Source organism: Alosa alosa, chromosome 14, assembly GCF_017589495.1.
Source record: "Alosa alosa isolate M-15738 ecotype Scorff River chromosome 14, AALO_Geno_1.1, whole genome shotgun sequence".
In the NCBI taxonomy this organism is placed as follows: Eukaryota; Metazoa; Chordata; class Actinopteri; order Clupeiformes; family Clupeidae; genus Alosa; species Alosa alosa.
In genome coordinates, this window is record NC_063202.1 from 32,092,881 (window position 1) to 32,107,981 (window position 15,101).

A 15,101-nucleotide genomic window follows, 5' to 3' on the forward strand; every position below is an offset into this window, starting at 1 on the left:
AAGAAACTTCTAATATCCATTTGTCCTTCTGTACACTTATTTCGCTAGTAGAAGCACGAAACAGCAATGCGTAATAGCGTAGAGGAGAATTGAAATTGCTACATTTTGCAACAAATGATTCTAAACCTGCCGAGATCACGTCAGATTTTCTTGCGCTTCCGTTAAAAAACACAAAAGCACAAAAAGCAAAAACACAAAACACAAAAGTCTCTTCTACGGGGCTATTTATTTCATTCACGATTACAGTTTTTGTTGTTGTTGTTGTTGTTGTTGTTGACGGCCCATAGATCCGGGGCTATCCCCAGAGGATCCAGGGCTATAGCTCCGAATGCCCAGGTCTAACGACGCCACTGGGCAATAGTATCTAAGATCATTTTGGAAGTGGAGTATAAACGTGATGTTAATTCCTCACACTCTAAAAAAACTTGCAAAAACGCAAAATTCATTGGAAACATTATGCATTATGCAAACCTTATGTTTTCTAAACAACGTTTTATGCTTTTTCTAAACTACAAAAATGCTGTTGCTTTTACAAACAATTGTTGTCTTTACTAAGATTTTAGCTGAACTTAATAGAAAATGTTAACAACACTATGATATACGGAGCCCAGGAGGTGTCATTGCAAGATATTTTTGTGTATCGAGAGAATATGCGCTCATTTTAAAATTCTAAATCGTGCACACGTTTTACTAAATTGCACGTTTTACTTTGAGAGCACAATTTAGTAAAATGAGTGCACAATTTAGTAAAACGTGCGCACGTTTTCTGGATATATACCAAAAATATATTGCAATGACCCCTCTAGGGTTCCGTAATAATAACTTTCCTGACTTAAAATTTTCCAGTAAGTAGAATTCAGTTTAGTTAGTTAACCTTACTTTAAAAAAGCATGCAAACCAATTGCCCTTGAAATTACAGACTACCGTAATCTGGAGTTAGAATTGCAAATTGGGCAAACAAATGCTTAGTGTGGTTAACAGTGATGTGATTGCCCCATCTACAAACATTTTAATGCATAAGGTTGCCAGTAAATTTTGCGTTTTCACAAGTTTTTCTTTTTAGAGTGCAGCGCTGCCGTTAAGCGTGAGTTTTGATGAGATTTAACAGCAATTTAGAAAGCTGTTAAAAATTCAGTGGCTGTAGAGGGTTTTAGCGTGCGACAATAATGTGTTGAATCAACTCAAACAAAATGGGCATATGATCAGAGAAAATAGCATGGCATACGTATATAGAGGTTATAGAAAGGAAAATATATATTATATGACCGCAAACATGGATATTAAAGTCTATAAGTACTATAAGGAATGTTTCCAGCACCTTGCTGAATCTATGCCATTAAGAATTAAGGTAGTTTTGAAGGTAAAAAGGGGGCAATAGAAAGCCCTTCTTGCCTTCTCTTTCAAATCATCTGAGGACAGGTTGAAGTTACCAGTTGGAGTGGCCTTCAGGGGTCATTTAATGAGAGATCAGGTGCTGCCGACTGCTTGAGTCTATACATTAATCTCTCTCTCTTTCTTTTTCCCTCTCTTTCTCTATCTCTTTCTGGGTGCGGGGGGTATATACACATTTCTGTTGCCAGTGTGTGTATCAATCTATGAGACAATAACAGGCTTGACTGAAACAGAGATGCCACATTATTGGTACAGTGATCATCGTTTTGTCCTCTTCATCATGTGTCTTATTATCATCTTGCCCCTCTCCATCCCTAAAGAAATTGGTATACAAAAATACACTAGGTGAGTATATGGTTACTCTACACACTCTTCATATATTCTCCATGGTCTCTATAATTCTGTAATTATAATGTTGTATTTACAATTTTTACTTTAGAATTTTCCTTTAATTTATGTATTTATTTATTAGTAGTCATAGACTTGTTATGTATTTTTTATACTATGATGGTTCACTATGTCATTATCATGTTTTCCAGTGTTTTAGGGACACTAGCGGCTACATACCTTTCTGTGGCTATCATAGTGAAGTATTACATGAGAGAAGACCAAATTGCTGATCTTACACCTCAACACAGCACAGGGTAAATATCTGTCTTTGGTGTTGAAAGTAAATATAAATTGTCCCAGTAACTCACATATCTCTCATGTCTCTCTTTGTCTATGTTCTCAGGTTAGAATCATGGGCTTCAATGTTCAGTGTTGTTCCTACTATCTGCTTTGGTTTTCAGGTTGGTCAAACTAAATTTTAAATGATTTTTCCCTGACATTATTGTGATTAGCGAGTTCTTTATTTACAACTTGAAATGCAAACTGTGATCATCATGCCAAGTGACTAGCATGGATCCAGAGATTTTGATAGAGAGACGAAACTTCACTCAATCCAATGCTCAACTCAATTCTTCTCTTTTTGTCTCAAATCTCTATCACTAAAGCCATCCTTACAAATATGTTAGCTGAAATCCGACTTACTCCGTCCGAATTGGGCCTGACCTGGAAAAAACATATTTGATACAGTATATATGGATTCCATTAGTATATATAAATGGATTCAATTATTATTTTTTTCTCATCAATCTACACACAATTTCAAGTAGCCTAGTGCATAATTCTTCTTGATAAAGTTGAGCAAATGCATTTTGTTATTTTAGATAAAAATATAAATAGCCTGTCATGCAGTTTATGGGCTATAGCAGAGTCCTGCAACGGGTCGGGAATCCGCAGGTACGCGACGGGTACCCGCAGAAAAGTTGCTAAAACGGGTAAATTATGACGTCCCTAAAATGTACGGGCGGTATGCGGTATGGAAAAGAACTCCCTTGCGGGCTGGATAATGATGAGAACCAAAACAGTATAGAAATAAAACATCATTGAAAAATATGTGAAATATTTGTATATCTAAATTACCATTACCACATCGCAAATATGTGTTTTAGTCAACGATACGACACTTGACCCATCACATCAGTACTGCGACTTTTGAATTATTTGTTTGATGCATCTATGTGTGAACATTAAACAATATAACCGTCTCGTAGTTGGAGCACAAGAGAGTAGGCTACAATGGATGAAGTCAAGGTAAAGTTGGCTAGTGGCAGGCTCAGGTTGTTTTTTTCTTGTTCTCTTTGTTTCATTAACAGGTCCATTTTATGTAGAATAATGTTCTGATGCAGCAAGGTTTTGGCTATGTGTCATTGTTGTAGGCTAAGGTTTATCCCTGACGCAAAATGTAAAAAAAAAAAAAAAGGTTGCCCTTTACGTGCTTCAATTGTGCGAGGAAAAAAAATAAAGCACATTCATTTGAATGATTTTAGCTTGTGTGCGATTTATCACGGGCACGGGTCGGGTAACAGGCAAAATATTAATGGGTCTGGGAGGGTACGGATTTAATTTTAATATCACCACAGGTGACGGGTCGGATCTGGTGCTGAACTTCTCGGGTGCGGGCGGGGGCAGGTCTAAAAAAATGGACCCGTACAGGACTCTGGGCTATAGTGCAGACTTGGGAAGTTATGGTAGGCCAACTTGGAGTGAATATACAAACGGGGAATTCTTTCTCTACTCGTAGCTGAGTAGCCTGATGGTAGGCCGATACACACAGTGCGTGCGGCCGTACACTTTGCAGGCGCCACTGAATCGTGATCTCACGACAACCACGCCGTCATCTTAAATAGTCTCACTGTCACCTTCAAGCAAGCAAAACGGTGCTTTGAATACATCTGTTTCGCTGGAAGGGCAAGGGGGTAGCAACAGGACAACTGTACAGAGACTGACAGGTCCGATGGTAGAGCTAATGTTATGAGATTGTTATAAATACGGGATATTTTACAGGAAAATATTAAAACGGGAAGACAGCAGGGAAAAAGTTAAAATATGTGAGAAACCTGGAAAAAGTGTTGACAGTTATGTTGTTAATGAATTGAGAGTTTTGAACCATTTATCTGTAGGAGTGACGGAGATCATAGAAAAAAGGTAGTTAATTTAGGTTAGGGTTTTCATTTTGACAGCAACTACTGTATTCTGTGAGTGTGAGTGGGTGTTTGTATTCGTTTTTAATTTTCCTGAGGAGGGGAGTGTAGTTGAGGGTGAAAAGTTCTGGGTGATGTGTACAGTATTTTAATCCAGTGGATGAATGACTCAAAAACCAAACTTGTGAAGTGTATTGAATAAAAATGACCAGTTTACCTTATCGAAAGCTTCTTCTGCATCAAGTGAAATTGTAATGGTTTTCTGTTGTCTTTCTTGATATATTAAATAGGTTAAAAGGTCTGAAGCCTGTCTGATCTGGATGAATGAGTGTGGTGGTGACTATTTCTATTCTGGTTGCTAGTGCTTTGGTGATAATTTTCAAGTCAGTATTCAATAGTGAGAGAGGTCGGTAGCTAGAAGGGTGAGATAGATCTTTGTTGGGTTTTAGCAGTAATGTCATGCTGCTGTATTCATGTGTGTAGGTATGGTGGAGGACATTTTAATTTCTATAATTACTCTGTTGAATAGTGGTGATAATATGTCCCAAACGTGTCGGTAGAATTCAGCTGGTAATCCATCTGGCCCGGAAGATTTTTTGCTAGGAATTTTATTGAGTGCTTTGGTAAGTTAATTAAGGCTAAGGGGTGCATCTAGAATGTTGGTTTGTTCTGCAGTTAATTCTGGCAATGTCAGACTCTTCAGGAAGGTGTGGATTTCTGATTGGGTTAGTTGGTGAGTGGGGAAATAGAAGTTGCTGTAGAAATTCCGAAATATGTTATTTATATCCTGTGGGTTTTGAATAATGTTTCCTGTGGAGTCCAAGATTATTGATTTCTCTTTCTTGTGTTGGAGTAGATTTGCTAAATATTTACTGTTTGCTTTATTACTGTTTTGAAAACCATTATATTTCAGTTACTGAATTTGAAATTGTGTTTTTTTCTGTATGACTTCATCAATTTGTGTTTTGAGTTCCTTTAATTGCTTCTGTTTTGGTTCACTGGGATGGTGGGATATTTCATTTGTTAGGAATTAGATTTTTTGTTCTAATGTATTTTCCAATTGTCATTGCTCTTTTTTCCTATATGAAGAGTATGATAGGATTTTTCCTCTGATTACATTAAAATTGATCTTGATATAAGATTAATAAGACTTGGTTAAATTTGTATTAAATAAGCAGTTTTTGCAGTGTACTCCTATTGTTGGAAAAGATGTGAGGCTTCTAAAAACACAAGGCGTTCAAAGTTAAAAACTGTTTTTGAGGTTGTTTGCACCACGTTGAACGGAGATTAACAGATCAACAACCAGTCACTGCTGTTAGCTGGCAGTGGAGGGTAGTTAGCTTGCTAACTTGCTAACATTCAACTTCCTCTATGGCCTCTTGGTCTACTTTGATAGTACACTTGGCATTCCCTCTTATGGAGAAGCACATAGATACAGTCTTTTTGACGTTGAGCGTCAGATGATTGTCTTTGAGCCACTGGGATACACCCTCTATTTCCTTGGTCAGGGTATCTGCTGCTGCACTTGGTGTCCTAGCTGATGCATAAATTACTGTATCATCAGCGTACATTTGACAGTTGGCTGACTGACTGCATGTTGGTAAATCATTTATATATATATATAAACTAAAGAGCAGAGGCCCCAGGATGAAGCCCTGTGGGATACCCATTGTGGATTGTAGTGACATTGAGAGTTCAGTGTTTATTTTAACACGTTGCTCTCTATGCTCCAGATATGATGCAAATCAGCCGATAACATGTTCAGAGAAGTTGAAGGTAGTGATGTTCTCAGTAAGGTAGCAGTAATCCATTTCTGTAGAGTACCCTGGTCTAAATCCAAACTGTTTGGAGTTGAGAAGTTTGTTGTTTTCGAGATGCTCTACTAGCTGTTCTGTGATAATCTTTTCTAAAATTTTGGAAATAGCAGGCAATATTGAGATCGGCCTATAGTTGCCTGCTTGGTCCTTTGGATCAGTCTTGAAAATTGGGGTAATGATGGCTTGTTTCCAACTTTGTGTGAATTTGCCCACTCTGATGGAAAGGTTTACCAGGTGGGTTACAGGTTTAACCAGGGCAGAGCAGAGTTCTGATAAAGGCAGTGTCTTTGTGGTCTGTGATAGGGTTATTGTTTTTTGTTGACTAGGCTTGAGTTTAGTAAGACTGTTGAGGTGCTTCCAAAGGGATGTGCTGTTTCCTTTAGATTACTCAATCAGTTGCACAAAATAGGCTGTCTTTGCTTTATGCAGTTCTCTGACTATTGCATTTCTCAATCCTTTAAAGATGAGGAGATCACTATTTGTTATGGAGAGCAGTGATTTTTTTCAATGCATAGTCTCTTTTTTTCATTAGCTGACGAGTGTCATTGTTCAGCCATAGTAAGGGGACTTTTCGTTGCGTACCTTTGAATATCTTATTGTATTTCCCAATCAGGTTTGTGAGGTTTTACAACAATTTTCTAAATCATTCAATTCAATTCAATGACTAAGTCTTCTATGACAAGAATAATAATTATACTATACACATCTAAAACCGTTCTATTATGATTAAATAGGGGAATCGTTACCAAGGAATGTCTGCTTAGCTTTGTGTTGCTCCAGCCGCAAACATATGTGACTAGGGTACCAAGTCTCAACGATGTTTCCTAAAAAATAAATGCAGGAAAAGAACACACTTGTAATGCAGAAATTATACTGTAGATTTATGAAAACTGCAGTGCCCATTCAAACTAGGGCTGTCACTTTACATTCGAAAATCGATTGCACAATCGATTGGACCAACCAACACAAGTTTTGAAAACTAACATAAGGAATTGATTTTAACCAAATATGTACACTTCATTTTAAACTAATTAAACAAATAAAAAAGATAGATGTAACAAAACCCACAAACAAGCAGAAAAAGAAAATAAAGAATTCCGAAAGTGCAGTAGGCATTGCGAAAGCTAAAAAGAAAATTCCCACCAATTTTACGCACCGGAAACAGCTGTTTCAATCGGCTGCTGTGCTGCTGGTGTTTTGCCAAAAAATGGAGGACAATGTGATCAATCTTTACGACATGAGAGGGAAGAGTGATAAGCCCTAATAACTTGAGGAGTTTGATATGGAAGCACTTCGGGTTTGGGGTAGATCAAACTATGGAGAAGGACAAAGCGGTATGCAAACTGTGCAGTCGTGAGTTCCTACGTAGGCGAAATTTGTTTGATATTTTTAATCGTAAACACAGCCACGTTGAAGCCTGCAGTAATGTTTTTCACTGATGTTATGGCAGTCCACTCTGCTTATTGTTTTTCGAGAATGTTGCACTCCTGGGGCCTATTGCACAAAAGCAGAATTAAGACATCCGGGATAAGTTACTGAGCCGCGTTCAATGAATCCAAAACAAGAGCGTACAGGCTTAATTGGTTGCGCAACGAACAAGCCAGGATGAGTAGACACGGATTCATCAAGCCAGGTGAAACCTATCCTGGATAAGTGCGCGCTCATGGCTCCCTCAAATAGACCCCGCCACCGATCACAGATTCACTGATTCACCATGGCAACTAGAGCGGCTTCATTGCTTCTTCTACAGTGTGAAGTAGGTAGCGATAGCCTTTTCACAACAGCAACACCTCTGTTTAGGAGAACATTGCAACTAGTGCCGCGACCACCACGCGCGAAATGGTTAGGCACTAGGCACTGGTTGTCGCATGACAGGTCGGGAATGGCGAGTATGTAAAAGTTAATTTATGCTCACAAAAGTTTAAATAATGACAGTGGGTCTAGGTATATGTGATAACAATGTGTAGTGGGCAGTGGAATAACTATTGGTTTCCGTTTGTGGTGACTGCTGACTGAGATAAGGGATGAGATTAAATAGATCCTGGAACTTAGCCTGGTCTGGAGCAGGCTAGCTCCACAGAATAAATCGCCATGGTAACTTATACCATAACATATCCTGCTGCCCCCTATCCCGCTTTTGTGCAACTGGATCACGGATAAATTGAGCCAGGATAACCAAGATATCCCGGCTTAATCCCTTATCCTAGTTTTGTGCAATAGGCCCCTGTTTGTCATTGTGCACGAAACTTCACGCCAATAAATCATCAGAAATATTGCTGGCTTGTGCGTCTTCAAGCGCCCTCTTTACATTCGTCCTAATTCCTGTTAGTTGTCCGTGGATTGGCCTATATTTGGCGTTGAAAATGGAAACGTCTTTAGACATAGAAAATCGATTTTACACTTGATCATTCAAAAACATCAAGCATTCAATAATGACTACTGACTGTTATATTGTAATACATTAGCCTATAATAAATCTGCAAAGTGTAGGCATGGTTGCATGTGACATTTTTTATAGATCAAAATGGCATAAGCCTAACAGCGGTTTTGAATTAAGGCTATAAGTTTATTAATAAGCCTATTAAATAACTTGAACTTCAGTCTTTGGTAGCGTAAGTGACCTGTCGCTCTCTCTGCCACTCGTCTGTAGCTGGTGTCTTTCTGAAACATATTTAAATTTGGGACCATTAGTCTATCGCTTGTTTCAATTTGGGACCTTGCGGAATTGTTGTTTTGTTTATTCAAGGTCTCAAGTCCAAAGTAGCCTGGACTATTCCAAGTGTCAGTTTATTGCACATCATTTTTATGTTGTTTTGAATAGCTACTGCATAGCCGTGTTTGTTGGCATGTTGTTGCAAAATCCGTGGAATCTTTCTATGCAAGCAAACCGCATACAGGGAGTCTTTATTGTTGAAGTCAGACATGATAATCATCCAAACATCTTGCATCTTGCAAAATAGCTAGCTACTTGGACTTGAAACTGAATCACTTTCACATTTAGTACTGTAAGCAAGAAAGACCTCAATAACATTAGCAAACTTAGCAAGACCTTCCAAGCGAATATAATATAAGCTTATAATATATAATATATATAAATATTCACTAACATTAGCAGACACTTGTTTTAAACCTCTTTTACTTCCCCCACCCAAAGCTAACTTAACTTTAACTATCCTCCAATATTGAGGGGGAAAGTTAGCTGTTACTCGCTAGCAAACATTATTTCTGTTAGCAAGAAAACACTAAAAAATGTTAACTCACCAAATTGCTTTGGCAAGCACAAGAATCACGGCATTATACCAAGACTACCATTGGGGCGACGTCCATCTGTACCCAAGCTTACATGTGAGACACCAAGAAAATTATAACTGCACTGTAAAGATTTTGTTACATGAGTTAATTAATTTTTTTCAATTGTAGATATGTAGTCCTCAAATGATACAAATGGTTAATTTGAGTCATTCCACACTGAAGTCCTGATGCAAAGTGGTATGTCCAGGGTTATCCTTCTGTTTGGTTAATGGTTTCAAAGGTAAATTGAAATCTAACATTGGCTAACAGTTAATTTGATTCAAATATAGCCAGCCAAATACAGTAGGCCTTTTTTCCTTGTTATCACATGGTTCTATATAAAACCTTTTTTGGAAAATGTTTCTTTGCTACCAATTATAGAACCCTAAGGATCTAAAGAACCCTTACAAAGCCAGATTAGTGCACTAGAGTGGTTAGCATTGAATAGGTGTATCATTTTGTTTCAGTGTCACGAAGCCTGTATTGCCATCTACAGTAGCATGGAGAATAAGAAGCTGTCTCATTGGATATTTATTTCTGTGGTTTCTATGCTCTTTTGCCTCCTCATCTATTCCCTAACTGGTAAGTCAAACAAGTTTAAACAATATGTTTCCCATGTATTTTCCATAGTGCAAAGCTTTAATTATGAAACAAGCAGTTGTAGGTTTTATGTAACCTGTTACCTTTCATTCCCTAATTTACAATTCACAAAATGAATGTACAGCCAGCACAATACATGACTAACATGCCCTCATTACTTGCAGTGTTGGGTCAGATTACTTTGAAATGTAATCCATTATTGACTACAGATTGCATGGTAATTTTTGTAATCAATTGGATTACCCAAAACATGTAACATAATATGATAACTTTAGGATTACTTTTTACACAAGTTGCACAAGACATACACATTCTTATTTTCCATGGTCTTTAATTCAGATGCGTTCAGTACTTGGCGATATTGCCAAGTACTGAACACATTTTTCCTGACTGGCACGGGTCTATCAGTCAACGTTGATGGCTCCTCCATCTTGGGTTTTAATTTGAACCTTTCAACCTGTCAAGAAACTACACAGGCAATTGGATGATAGTGACATCTAGTGGACAAACGAATGGGCTGCTTGTCAAATTAAAACATTGGTTAGACTATCATAAAAAACTTTGTTTAAAAAGCATTGTTTGCATAATAAAATGTCATCAAGTAATCCCCAACAATGTAACTATAATCTTTTATATTTGCAAACAAGAATGAAGTTACAAACAAAATACAATAGACATATGAATACTACACAATACAATAGACACATGTACACTACACAATCTTGTATCTGTATCTTGACATGACATAACATTGATTTGACACCTTGACATATCTTGACATGACATGAATGTAACTATAATCTGATTACACATGTTTTTATCATAATCTGGGCTGAATATAGTATAGTATGTTTTTGTAATCTGATTACATAATCCAGATTACATGTAATCCGTAATCCATTACTACCCAACCCTGATTACCGTAAAACTTCAAATAAAAGTCTAGTCCCGATTAGACACCTGTCTCTTTTTACATGCCTGGTGTTGCTACATGTTTGGATAAATAAAGGGCGGTCTCAAATAGACGCCTGGTCTGTTTTTTTAGTTTTGGTTTGCATTTAATCTCCTAAAACCCGCTATATTGCCTGTTTAAGACAGTTCTATTGTGCGGATTGCGCACACTACCATTATGATTAGATGGCATTAATATAGACTGCGGTGGTGAAAGCTAGAGTTCCAAATTGTTTAAACTTTTTTCGATATAAACTATGCCTATGCTATGTCCGAGTATGCTATACTCCGACATCGTTCAATTCATCCCATTTGTTTCAAACTTGTAGCCTGGCTAACACTCATTGAGATGGGGTCTGGGAACTAGACATTCATTTTCGCATTTGAAACGTGGTTTACGAATGCCCAGAGCCGTTTATTAGGCGCTACGAATGTCTATCAAACGCGTCTGTACGTAGCTCAAAGCAGTATAACGGCTTCGGTGTGTCGTCATCGTCTTGGTTGAGGTAAAAAAACGAAGTCCATAGAATCCAGGCTGCCTAGCAGCGTGAATAAAATTGCGCACATAAGGCAGCTTGTCAAACTTTTATCAAACTTGTGCATTAGACAAAATAGTTTACGACAAGGATAGGACGATGGTAAGCCTACTGTATACTTGTTTTTATGGTGGCACTGGTGGTGGTACAAACTATGTTTCATTCTCTCTCATGCCATTTCATTCGTCCCGACCAGGAAGGAGAATGAAACATATTAACCACGTCCTACTTTCGCATAAATAATTCCTGACTGTTTTTGCTGGAAATGCAACTTTATTTGACAGAGGATATACAGTGGGCATCGCTTTCAAATGGCCACTTCAGTCGCGCATTACAAGGCGTGAAGCTGTGTGAAGCTTTAGTACCACTTTCAGCCACTCTGCGTCGCTCTGCCACTGTACATCGGTCTGTCAGTAGCCTGACTGCCGCCCCTTCTGAAAAAGCAGGAGGCTACCTTTAAACATAATTGTTACCGAGAGGAATCCCAGCCTACGAATTCAATAACAAAATAAATCATGCATAATTAAACATTACCTCGATTAAGGCTACTTGGGTATGGCTTAAGGCTACACGGTGGTAGCGAAAATCGAAATCTGCTTTTGATAGCCTACCGGTGCCGCTCCACAAAACGAAAAAATATCTTAATTTGCTGTCTACGTTATTGTCAGTGTTGGGGGTAACGCAACTATGCAAATCAAAACAGTATCTTGTGTGATAATTGAGACAGTAGAGAAATAACAGAATTAATCTGTAGCTTCTGCAAAACAATGTTGTTGGCGAGTTAATACTATCTAGCAACGTTTTTTAACAATGACCCACATTAATTTGCCCTACTTCTTGACTGCTTGACATGTCATTTTTATTTTTCTGTACAATAAACAAATACATCTGCTTTATGCCGCAGAATTACATTCATATGTATACATTCATGCAGACGCGCCACTTCCCTCCCCATATTCCAAGATTAAGATAGTAGCCTATACAAAAAGTACGTCATACTATCATAAAAATTCGTTAAAACAAATAGCTATTTGCAATTTGACAAAACACTGGTCCGCGAATGCGAGGACGATATGAGCCTGTTGCATTTAGTTAGATGTCCGAGTCACGCATAATGTTTGAAAACCACTGGCTCGTAATCACAATAATTTAACACACGACAGTTGGATAGCCTACTTCATCATGTCCCCATGCCTACAGTCACGCCCCTTGATCAAAGTGGGGAATGAAATAAAAGTTTGAGAACCACTGGCTTAACAAGTTACCTGCAGTCCAGAACACACAGAATCTGTTGCAATATTCTGATGATATCGGCAAATGTTTGTTTTCTAAAGTAAGAATTTCACTTCACCATGCACCTTCGACAATGAATAGCTCATTACACTTGTTACTGTTAAACGTAGGCCTAACTGGTATTCTGTGTCCTAAAACTGGCATATTTTATGGCATTGTGTCATGTAAGTTCGTTGCAAAATCTAGAGAAATGTGTGAGGTGGTCAGTGAAATTGCAAAATTGTTCCCTCACGATTGGAAGCTCCTTCTGCCGCATACACATTTCAAAACATCGCAACGTAAAATGCCACAAAAAGCTGTTTATGAATAGGTCTTAGTGAGTTAGGAGTCCTCTCGACTTCTTTTAAGCTGTCCCAGACTTTACTACTTTGCTACTCTGCTACTTTTAGGTCTAAAATGCTTCGTGAATTACTTTTAGTGAAAAAAATTAGGAGTCCTAAAGTTAGGAGTGACACGCCCATTATTTTTAGGAGTTGCTCCTAAATTCGCCAGTTAGGAGCTACTTTTAGCCTTAAAATTCTTTGTGAATACGGCCCCAGGTTTCTAGGCCACGTATACTTGCTTATACAAGGAATTTGGTCTCTGCCTTTATCCCATCCGTGAATTAGTGAACACACAGAGCACACAGTGAGGTGAAGCACACACTAACCCAGAGCAGTGAGCTGCCTTGCTACATAACAGGGGCGCTCAGGGAGCAGTGAGGGGTTAGGTGCCTTGATCAAGGGCACTTGAGCCGTTCCCACTGGTCGTGGATTGAAGCGGCAACCCTTCGGCTCCAAGCCCGGGATGCAATAACGCCACCAACAACAACCAAAACTACTCATAGCTAAAATCAACTCCTAGCTAAAATCTTTTAATGCGATTTAGGAGTACTTCTAGTGGTAAGATAAAAGGCTTTGTGAATACGGCCCCAGATTTACATTTACTTATTTCCTCATGTTTAAGAGCTCCTGTAGCCGCATGTGCATTTCAAAACATTGCAACGTGAAATGCTACAAACCACACTGCTTATAGAATTGTTTGTGAGTAGGTCTTAGTGAGTTAGGAGTCCTCTCGACTTCTAAGCTGTCACAGATTTTAGTGCTACTTTTAGGGCTAAAATGCTATGTGAATTACTCTTATTCAAAAAAATTAGAAGTTACGAGTGACACACCCATTATTTGTAGGAGTTTCTCCTAAATTTACCAGTTAGGAGCTACTTTTAGCCTTTAAATTCTTCATCAACTCTCTGGATTGTTAAGCCCTGTCAGCCACAGTGATCTGGCATGTATTAACATTTCTATTTCACATTGATCCCAAACTGAACATAAATACTTACATTCCGCGCAACCTCAACACCAATAATTCAAGAACTGTCAACGTGTTATGAATCTTTTTTTTTTTTTTAAAACATTTACTTTTCAAAAACCTATTTTCAGGGGTGCTAAAGTTTTTTTTTTTTTTTTTTTTTTTTTTTTCAATAAAAAATGCATTCTAAACATTTCTACTTTTTAGCTCTGAAACATAGGCAACACAAAGCTGATTAAAACATTGAGAAATTTCATTGGGTTTGACCATTTAAATGTTTGGAGTGACACTACTGTATAAATTACATACTATACTGGAGTAAATTAAATTAATAATTTCAATTCAATTTAATATCACTTATAGAGCCCCAAAATATTGCACATGTCTCATGGCGCTATACAGAGTGTGGCTAATGTGGTACAGACGTTGCAACCACTTTGACTTGAGTGGCAAATGTTAGCAAATATTTGCAAACCTGTAGCAAGTGGAAGTTTGTCATTTGAGATTTCCTGTGTATTGCTGCCATGGTAAATAAACATATTATTGTCTACAGGAAGAGAAATAGAGAAAATACAGAAATAGTTGAACTTATTGGTGAGTTCATTTTTGAAGTAATTTCTCCCCTTGCCTAGGTGTGTTTGGTTTCCTGACATTTGGACGGGTTGTGGCCTCAGATATTCTGATGTCCTATCCAGGAAATGATATCACAATGATCATTGCGAGGCTACTCTTTGGCTTCTCCATCGTCACCATTTATCCCATAATTTTGCTGCTGGGCAGGTAAGCAAGTTCATGCTGTATGAACTGAATAGTTGCTGTTTGCAGGAAAGGATGAATGTCCCACATTTCTGCTTTAAGTTGAAATTCTGGGGACATTCATATACAGTTGAATTGTCACAAAGATTACTTTTAGAGTGGTCTTATCAGTTCAATTTACTTTTCAAATACTTTTAGAGTGGTCTTATCAGTTCAATTTACTTTTCAAATACTTTTAGAGTGGTCTTATCAGTTCAATTTTCTTATTATTATTTGTATAGCACATTCCATGTGACAGAGACTTAATGTACTTCAAAGGAGAAATAGAATTACACAGCAAGCATATGACATGACCAGACAAAGAAGATACGATAAGATAAAGGAGAAGAGGGTGTTTAAACAATTACAAAATATATAAAAACAAGTAGATATGTAAATATATGTCAAAAAAATAATACCTAAAAATAAAAAAAAACTTATATAAAAGGGTACAAAACAAACAATATAAAATACCCTACAATAGAAATACATACCAAAAGCACCATGAGCTGAATTAGAATTTATTCTGGGTATTGTGAAGAGACCTTTACTTAAAGATCTACGGGATCTGACTCGGGTGTAAGCATGTCAAAATGTCAGAGCGAGTCCAG

At 37.7% G+C, this 15,101-nt stretch overlaps 1 protein-coding gene across 1 annotated transcript in view; it reads left to right on the top strand.

Annotated features, from left to right (window-relative positions):
• slc38a8b (solute carrier family 38 member 8b) overlaps nucleotides 1-15,101 on the top strand; it is a 56,402-nt gene that overhangs the window by 27,171 nt on the left and 14,130 nt on the right. Inside the window, exons 3-7 of the mRNA XM_048262884.1 lie at nucleotides 1,581-1,737; nucleotides 1,932-2,036; nucleotides 2,126-2,183; nucleotides 9,496-9,610; nucleotides 14,328-14,475. Coding sequence (XP_048118841.1) covers nucleotides 1,581-1,737; nucleotides 1,932-2,036; nucleotides 2,126-2,183; nucleotides 9,496-9,610; nucleotides 14,328-14,475 — 583 coding nt within the window. The remainder of the gene's footprint in view (nucleotides 1-1,580; nucleotides 1,738-1,931; nucleotides 2,037-2,125; nucleotides 2,184-9,495; nucleotides 9,611-14,327; nucleotides 14,476-15,101) is intronic.